General features: G+C 32.4%; 1 protein-coding gene across 2 annotated transcripts; it reads left to right on the forward strand.

The window, feature by feature from the left end:
* Window positions 1–2: 2 nt before the first annotated feature.
* LOC110991303 lies at window positions 3–8,268 on the forward strand. Of its 2 annotated transcripts, none has more exons than XM_045629770.1 (11): window positions 3–343; window positions 501–795; window positions 1,075–1,146; window positions 1,626–1,718; window positions 2,581–2,641; window positions 2,781–2,834; window positions 3,344–3,395; window positions 3,949–4,070; window positions 4,866–5,759; window positions 6,068–6,226; window positions 7,932–8,268. In XM_045629770.1, exons 1-11 carry the CDS (start codon window positions 185–187, stop codon window positions 7,945–7,947), a joined length of 1,977 nt encoding a protein of 658 aa, XP_045485726.1. In that variant the 5' UTR covers window positions 3–184; the 3' UTR covers window positions 7,948–8,268. The 2 variants fall into 2 exon arrangements, with proteins under 2 accessions (XP_045485726.1, XP_045485725.1); XM_045629769.1 differs by having other exon boundaries at window positions 4–343; window positions 1,623–1,718.
* Window positions 8,269–9,995: the final 1,727 nt, after the last annotated feature.

Raw genomic sequence — 9,995 nt, forward strand, 5'->3', positions numbered from 1 at the left:
AACGATGTCATACATTTTGTCAAAACTCAAACTCAAATCACAAATAGAAAATAAACGACTATTTTCGGTACTCGAATTGAAATTGCATTTCTGTAACTAAGCTGGGATTTTACCGTTTTAAATAACATAGTTTCACATATTTGATTTCTTAAAATCTACCTACATTTAAATAATAGTTTTAAGAATGTCAAGCTTAAAAAAGGGAGTCCGAGAGAGTGATTTACTTGACCAGAATCATGAATTGGTTCAGGCAGTTCAGAATTGGAAGATGGTTGCTGGAGAAAAAGAAAAGCATATATTAAAGCTAACAAAAGAGGCTAATGACTTAAAAATTCAAATGAGCGTAAATATAATGTTTTTTCTTATAATAAACTTCTCTACACGAAAACGAGGATTACTTTGGGAACACTATTTAGATTACTTAAATTTAAAGACATCTTTCTAGCGCTTTCTACTAATCATTGTGAATTATGTTTATCTATTTACCATCACTTTTACAGATACTAAGGAATAAAGGTTGTGCTTGTGCACGAAAACTAGAAACTGCTGTGCAAAAAATTGGCGAAACAGCATTATCGCATTTAGTCCAAGGATCAAATGCTGTAGCAAGTATAATCGAGCTTATTAAAAACTATATGAGAGAGAGAGAAGAGCTAGAAATCTCTTCACGCCAGCCTCTAATAGACAGCACTCCAAATACTGAAAGAGTGCAAAGAGTTCCTCCTTTAATGCTGGAAGGAAAATCTATACAGCCTGTAGTATCATTAAGTCGTGCAATGTTACCTGATAATAGTTGTAAGTATAATGTCTCTGTACAAAAATAAAAAAGTTTCTGAGAGGAATGTCATTTAAACAAAATCCAGATAAATCAAGGATATCAAATCTATAAAGAATCCCAACATTATTCCATCAAGTAATTTTTGAGTTTAGTTGTAACAACTATGAATATAATATTGGCACAGCATTTTAATAAGCATCACAACTCTGGTATGTACCAACTTAAATATATAAGTAATAGGATGTCCTGTGTTTATATATATTATTTATTCTTTGAAATATATCCTAACATTTCAGTGATAGGAAGTAATGGGTCAAATGAAAATTACAATAGACAAGATAGACCCTTGCCAATGCGGATATTTCCAGGTAAAGCAATTTAAATACTCTATTTACTGTAGAAAACAAAAAATTTCAAATTGGGAAGCTTATAAATAGGTTCTTTTCATAAGCTTCTTTCTTCCTTTATGGTAATAATTATTAAATTATACAGCTTAATTACCTATAATTGTTAAAATACTAGTCTCTATTCATTGGCACTGCTCAACTGTAACGGGTGAATGGTAACTAAGTAATTGAGGAGATTCTTAGGTCTTGCAGGTAGACCTTTTAGACAAGCCTTTTCAAGTGGACATCTTTGTGTACATGTATTTCATTTATCTCATCATAGTTTTTAATTCACTGGCTTAAGGTAGTTATTGGATCTGCTATGCTGTGCCTTCTGATTAAAATCTGTTATTGTTAACACAAGGATGTAATGTAGAACCACCACCACCATTATCTGAAGCATATAAAAACTCATTAATGTTTTTGAAGTGAATTACTACATTCCACATTATTTCCAGAAGTATACATACCGCTTACAAGGATTGATGTCAATATGACTCCTCCTGATATAGAAAATAATCAAGACACTAGTGTGGAAGACATGGGATTAGATGGTAATAAAATATCAGTAATTATCTATTTAATACCTAAATACTGTGTTAGCCTTAATGCTAATATACTAACAAATTTATAGAAAACTTTAAAAATCAATGTCTTCAAAAATAAGAATATTGTGGGATGTGTAAAAAGGCATTAAAGATGCATGTTAGAGTGAACATAGTTTGCTAAGATTGAGACGGCTAATGGCGGCGTGTATGGCGCATATTAATATTAAATTTCGCGCATATAATTAAAATATTTTTTTTCAAATGAGAAGTAAAGTTCTTTAAAAATTATGTGTATAACTTTGTAATTATTATCAATTATAACTTATAAAATACATAATGTATGTCCCTTTATTAAAAACTAGCAGACTCGGCCAAGCGTTGCTGTGGCTAAGGTTTTTGTTATATTACATAGTAGTAAATTAATCAAGGGAAACCGTAGGAGAACTTATGTGAAACGTTGGTACCACGACACGGACCTAAACTAAACTACCTTTAACTCAGCGCCATCTGTTAGAATTGTATCAAATAATAAACAAATGTTAATGTTATCGTAATTTTAGTAAGGATGCCTATTTTTTTTGAAAATGAAATATAGCCTATGTCACTCAGGAATGATGTAGCTTTCCAACAGTGAAATAATTTTTCAAATCTGCCAAGTAGTTTCGGAGCCTATTCAATTCATACAAACAAACAAACAAACAAAAAATCAAACCTTTCCTCTTTATAATATTAGTATAGATGATTGAACTAGTATGTAACTTAACAATGTTTTACCAAACATTTTAAGTCTCTTTATAAAGAAATAAAGAGTTCATTATTGAAGTACTATATCCCAAAGTGATATAAGAAAATGTGTTTAAATTTTTAGAAGAAAATGGTGAGTTATCTGAAGAAGAGGATGGTCCAAACACCCCGACAGATGATCACAGGTGAGATTAAAAACGGAATACATTGTAAATATGTATATAAATTTCTTCTGGGGTTAGATTCCCAACAAAATACTTGATATTATTTGTCAAGATTCATAGCTGAAAATTCTAATATAGACTTAATTTTTTCCGATTTCAGAGAAAAATTAAGCGTTCTTCTAGAAGAATCTGAAGAAAGCAGAACACCATCAATGTAGGTTTATTTATCATAATACTTTATTTAATTAATATTTTTAGAAATTTTTATAAGCCTCCGTTTCTATTTATAAACATCAAATGGCTGAGAGTTTGGTTATATTCAATAATTTAGGCGTTATACGTGTTTCTATAACGTCCAACGTATTTGGTTTGATTCCTTCGAAGAATATAATTAAATGGCCTACCCTCTCACGTAGCGACATTTATATGGCAACTCTTATTCCGTAGGCAAAATAATAGTTAGTAAATAAAAAAAAGGCGATATAGTAATTCGCTGGTTAATCATATATTTTGGCCCTTTATCTTAAAAAAAAAGAAGAAGCACAGCGAAATAGAGAGAGTAGCTTCTACTGGATGGTAGAAACTACTATCTCTTTTTTGCTTAGATTTGCAATCACATGGCATTTTTCATACAAATAAGATAGTTCATGACAATTGTTTTAATAATTCGTAAGGGATAATGAAAAAGGTACTTTAATTTTATTTCCCGATGAAATGTTTCAGAGCAGATCCATTGGAAGGCCCTAGCCGGTTACTTGACACTCCCAATTTTAATGTGAGTAATTTAAACTTCAATAAAATCAAAGTATTTATTACATAAATCAATTACGAACTGATATTATTATACATTTCCGTTATTTTTAAAACATTACGATTGCTACTGATGTCTACAATGTTTATTTTATTTCACTTGATTTCTAATTTTATGCAATCACCGCGTCAATATAATAATAATCTTTATTTATTTTCTTACAAAACTTCATGTATGATAAATTACAACTATTTATTAATGTATGTAAATAATTGTGATTGTTGAGGGATAGTTATTGTTTATGTGAGACTGATGCCTGCTAAAAGTTGAGCATCTGTGTCAGGTCATCAGACCTCCACCACTTCGGATCGACAAAAGATAATAAATAACAGAGAATAGACAATTATGGTTTATAGTGGGTTGTAACGTTAAGAAAATACAATAGTATTTAAGAAATGTATATATTATAGAAAAAACAAAAATTATATCTGAGGCATACATATGATATAATATAAATTAGACAAAGTACCGGATTCTTTGTGGTTTTACCTAAATAACTATGTATTTACCACCTCAGGGCCCGATCATAGATCAGTCTACGCGTGAATTTACGCCCACAATGCGCCGGCGCAAACGCATTTCCTCACCGCGTGCCGTGGAATTATCGCCTATACTCATACCCCGTCATGTTATACCGAGGTACGTTTTAATCTGTTTTTACGAAAGTTCAATTCAGTTTGAAATAAATTTTTTTCTTTTTCTAATTTAAATTTTTTTTTTTTTTTTCATTTAACGACAGATGCTTGTAATTTCAATATATGCACAGTCCCTTTAGTGTCGTTATATAGATTTTATAGTTTGGGGCAATTCAGTCGAAGTAAATAGGGTATTTAAGACTCAAAAAAAATGTATTTCCGAAATTTGTGGGGCAAAATGTCTTGATTGATTACGTAGTAGTGTTGACGTACCTTTAAGAAGCTCAAAATTTTATCTCTTCCAAGTATTTATATTTTAGACATATCCCATATTCGTGCACAGAAACATTTTTTGAAGTAAGAAGTAGACATGGGGAGAAATTGGCTGTGCCAAAAATCAATCTAGAACTGTTTTGGAAAAACACTTTTTGCATGGCAATTAAAGTTTACAATAAATTAACAAAAGAATTAAAAGATCTTCTGACTAAAATCTTTAAAAAGCGACTTAGTGTATTACTTTTGGAAAAAAATGACTATTTGCGTGAGACATTGTAATTGATACAAATTTAATAAAGTATGATATAAATTTAATAAAGTATGTACGTTACAGATAATATAAGAATTGACTTTGACTCATAATGTAAAATGTAAATTAAGAAAAATTTGCGCGCCATTTTGTGTGGCAGAATATGCGAACGGTTTACGACTGTGCCACCTTAACATTTTGTATTCTTGCAATAAATAAATTTTTATTATTATTATTACTACTATAATTTCAATAATGATGTTCTATTTCCAGGCATAAGACGCATGGTCGTATTCTAAAGGTTCTAGTTGCAAAAATGCGATTTGAAGACGATAATGCGGGGGTGTCTCCTGCAAAGAAAGAGAAGATAGAGGCAAGAAAGTCAGATAAAATTGGATCTTCACAGGATATAGATACGAGCGAAAAAGCCAATTCATCTCAAGATAAACCGCTCTCTCCGAGGCATAATGCCAATTCACCACGTCATAAAAGTGTCCCACCTTGGGAAAAGCCTGGCTCGTCCAAAGATAAACACGTTTCGCCCTGGGCTAATCGCGAGCCATCCCGAGATGGGTCACCCTGGGAAAAGCTGAGTTCATCTCGAAATGAATGCAATTCCCCCTGGCACAGAGCTGGTTCAGTTACAGAAAAAGCCAGTTCACCACATCATAAAAGTGTACCACCTTGGGAAAAGCCTGGCTCATCCAAAGATAAACACGTTTCGCCCTGGGATAATCGCGAGCCATCCCGAGATGGGTCACCCTGGGAAAAACGGAGTTCATCTCGAAATGAATGCAATTCCCCCTGGCACAGAGCTGGTTCAGCTATAGAAAAAGCCAATTCATCGCTAGAAAATGATTGCATGGCTGAAGTTTCATCTCACTCGGCAGCGCAGGAAAGTGTACAAGGAAATTCACCTAACCCACTATTGAAAAATAGACGTCAAAAAAGGACCGTGTCTCGAGAGCATGAAAGTTCTGGCGAAAGTAGTCAATCGAACTTAAGAATACAGAAGGGTATGCGAGATAGGCGGAAGACAAAGGATTCGCCGGGAAAGTTTCGCAATGATATATATAGATTTTCCATTAATTCTGAAAACAATGAAGATAGGCCAGAGTTTGATGCGCCGAGCCCCAATGGTGCGACGAACACTAGAGTCATTGTGCAGTAAGTATTAGCCTACATAGGTCAGAATTTGTCATTCATATATTACGCTCCCGTTGAATCTGAGCTATACGAATACGATTAATACGATATAAGAGTTCGCAAATAACTATTTTAACTTATTTTTTATTTATTTAACAACACTGAGGGTTTGCTAATAAAAGTCATAAATTATATTTACGGCTTTTTTTCTCTCGCCCTCTGTCTTCTTTGCCGATGAGTAGGGATGCCTACAGATTCAAATTTAATTTCGTGGAATAATTGATACCTGTCTTATCTTATGTTCCATAATAAACTTATTTTTTTTACAGAGAAGCTCAAATTAAAATAGAGCCGGAAAGCCGTCCCGACATTCGCACTGTTAAGCGGAATACTAGTACGGATACGGTCAGCGAATGTAGCGATGATGTACCGGAGACAAGGTCAAGGCGGGTGCGAAAACCGGTTACGTATAAGGAAAATTTAAAAGGGTAACATTTTTTTTACCATAGACACTAGTCCTTTTCTTGTGTTCGAGTGTATTCGAGAATGGTTTAGATTTAAAATTAGACTATTTTTTTTATTAAAGACGTGTGTACAGGACAGACTAAACAGAGTAAACTAGAGCTTATTAAAATAAGTTTCTCTCTTTAATATTTTAATTAATACAATCTGTAAAATGTTAATATTTTAATAAAATATTACATCAATACGGTAATATTACGGGATTTAATCGTCTTAGATAGATTTTGTAGTTAAATTCAGCATAACATAGCGCTACAAAATTTTATATAAGTATAATTTATATTTATATAATTTTAATATCAATAAAAATATATAAAACTATTATCAGCACTAATTAGCTGGTCTCTCGACAAACGCCTTCTCCAAATGTCGTCAGATTAATATCTATCCTTTACCACGCTATCATCTCATCTTCCCAATGCCAGTTTGCAATTTTTGTTTCATTCTTTGGTCACTCATGGTCACGGTGACTGAACACAAGAGGTGTTGAGTGTCAAAAAGTATCACAGCTGTATAAAATTGTTGTATTTATTTCCCTGGAGTTGATATCAACTAAAAAATTAAGAGTTTTTTTGCAGAAATTACTCACGGTGTCCTCCATTTTCGCGGATTGTTTGTTTTGAGATTTTAATTTGGATATTATAGGATCCCAGGTGTTTGATAATTTAAGACCGTCTTTTCTATTGGAATTGGGATGTTTTTTTATTTCAATAGCTTCGCGTACCAATCTTGGGAAGAATCTTTTTTCTTTCGCAAGTACTTTCGGTTGGTCAAAGCGTATGTAATGATGAGGCCTATCTAGTGTGTGTCACAGGCTGCTGATTTTGTGTGTCGTCTATGTCTTATGTGTTCATTGAGTCTGCTGGACATATTGCGTTTAGTTTTTCCTTTGTAAGACAGACCACGGTCGAAATCCAGTTTGTATATACTTGCATCTTGTAACGGGGTGTTATTTTTGATTGTTCTTAAGAATTGCTGAATCTTCTTGTGCGGCTTGAAAATTGTATTTATGAACCTCTTTTTAGGATTCGGCTAATTATATCTGTAACTCCCTGTACATATGGCAGGTAGGCTGCAAAAGATCAGCAGTTAAGTTACAGAGAAAGCAGTTGTGAAGGGTGGTGGTGGGATTCACCATTGAGATTCCTATCTGTATGAGTTGCCTTTCTGTGTATGGTGTGACGTATTCTGCCATCTGCTTTGCGTATAATTAAAATGTCCAGAAAGGGATGGTTTACAATAATACATAGCTTCAATCCGGTAAAAAGTGATTTTTTAAATGTGTTAAAACTATGTTAATAAAAGGCAATAGATACTACGTCTTTCTTATATATGAAAATAATATGAATTGTTTAGATATGCTTCACTTTCTTATCATTAATTAAGTATTTTTAGCAAATATATATCTTATTTAAAGCAAATATATACAAGCAAGGAACATAAATCCGTTTTGGTCCTTCGAGCCTGAAACCTCGAAAAGATTGTTTTGGAATGTTACACAATATGTATTTAAAAAAAATATTTTTATAATGATCCTTGCTTGTCAATGTACGTACCTATTTAAGGAAAATTATATTTTGACAGTGCATACAAAACCGCACAATACTTGCATAAATTTGACGGAAATTCAAACGTTTGCAAGTGTTTTCATATTTTTTTTTTCTTTTTCAGTAAACTTCGAAGGTGATGAGAAGATACTTTACCTTTAGACTGCATTGTAAATATTAATTGTCTATTAGACCAAACGCTATGTTTACGATAATTTGTTTAGTAATCAATTGCCAGTACTGATCACTGTGTGATATATTTATTATTATGAAGTATGTAAACTTCCTTCACGTATTGTTGTAGTGACTGATTAACTTAGGGAACGTACTTAAGCTAAATTATAATTTAACAAGTAACAGTTAACATTGCTTGTTTAGGTGTCCATTTGAGTTCCATGTATTCATATTGTTAAGAACTAGGGGATTTCAGAGTCAAAGTCAAAAATAATTTATTCATATAGGTAACATAATGTACACTTATGAACGTCAAAAAAATGAAATTTCATTCAAACACAACATTCCGAGATTTAAAAATAATTAACTAGGGAACTAACTGAGGAACTAAATTACAGTCGAAAATACTCTTATTAGGCGTAAAATACTAATTACCTGATTTAAAACTTACTCTCATTGTAATCACTTGTATTGACTATTGGCAGTTAATTCTTTATGTATATCTCTCGGAATCGCTTCCAAGACTGAATTGGGCACCATTCAGCCCGCTTAAATTGTAATATGTAATAGTCGAGAACCTTCTGAGCAGTAATAGTTGCAGAAATGTCGTAGGATGTAGTCCATCCTTATCGCACTACATTTAAATGAAAACATGAAAATTAGGAACGTTCTAGAATGTTCGTGCGTTTTATCCCTATCGCACATTACTCCGTCCTTGTCCGACGGCGTAAAAAGAATATACCTTCAAGAAAGGGATTTAACCACTTCTAAAACGCCTAAGAATGGTTCCCTAAAATTTGTACTAAGTGAGCTCGGAAAGAACCTGGTAACAACTTGTATATTCTGACTGACAAGCATGAATTTGTATGAGAATGTCATTAACTGACGCCATGTCATATTTCCATACAAATATTTATCACGTTAGCTTGTCACGCCTGTTGCAAAGTGATTTTCTTTCAAGGACCAGCAGTACCTTTAGCCCAAACTTTCGTTATGTCGATGGTTTCCACAGATCAAACGCATATAAATTTCCGTGTAGTTAAATACGGTACTGAGTTTAGTATTATATACATACACTATCTCCAATATCTAGATAAAATTTTATAGTGAACAGTAATGTAATAAAAACAATTGATAACCGACGTTATTTCTTCTCTTTGATATTTAACTTATTAATCCAGTTTTCAGTTATTAATTAATCTATTATGTAAAATAATACTGTATTGTTTAGAATTAGTTACTGAAATGAATACTTATAATTGTGGTTATTAAATAATTAATTTCTTAGACAATCTTGTTTCATTTAGTGACTATTATTGACTGATGTCGGAAAATTTATAGAGTAAGATCCCAGAGCGTTCTGACATAACTTATTTTCACATGCATGAAACCTTCACGAATTAGTAACGTCTAGTATACTTTAAATACCTGCCTACTTGTGGAGCTTGCCCTGGGCAGGTACCAGGTGATAAAGGTAACTAAAAATATGATTTATCTAACTTAAATTTGTATGGCTAAATTTTATATATATTTTGTAGAATATTATTATAAAAAAATAATGAAACTATAATTATAAAGTGCCAGACACTTTTCACGGACCAGAGCTTTTGGCAGACGCTATAAAGCTCGACAAAAAATTAATGAACTTTACTTTACATTTTTTCATGTCTGACTTTTAAATATATTATTCAAGTAACTACTACAAAGTTATATTTCATCGGTCAGACAAATTCGAGTGACCAAACATCCCCTAAACACAAAACCACCTATACACAAAGTCGAGTTAGCAAAAGATCATCTAAATAAAAAAAAATGTTGTCATTTATAACTCTATAGTCTATCGAATACGATAATTGGCTGTCATTTGACGTGCACAATTGTCACAAACGCTGTAAAGGAATAATAGCGTACTATTATTTTATTTATAATGATTAATATACAGAAATTATTTCTCTAAGTTGGATAAATAAACTTAACCACATTGAAGAACAGATCGTTGCTTCATTTTTATGCA

Source organism: Pieris rapae, chromosome 10 (assembly GCF_905147795.1).
Source record: "Pieris rapae chromosome 10, ilPieRapa1.1, whole genome shotgun sequence".
In the NCBI taxonomy this organism is placed as follows: domain Eukaryota; kingdom Metazoa; phylum Arthropoda; class Insecta; order Lepidoptera; family Pieridae; genus Pieris; species Pieris rapae.

Bases quoted from the DNA above. Each gene is read 5' to 3' on its own strand.
- LOC110991303 (XM_045629769.1), top strand. From the start codon at position 185: ATGTCAAGCTTAAAAAAGGGAGTCCGAGAGAGTGATTTACTTGACCAG. The intron at 344-500 runs GTAAATATAATG...TCACTTTTACAG, and splicing joins ACTTAAAAATTCAAATGAGC to ATACTAAGGAATAAAGGTTG. The intron at 796-1,074 runs GTAAGTATAATG...CTAACATTTCAG, and splicing joins AATGTTACCTGATAATAGTT to TGATAGGAAGTAATGGGTCA.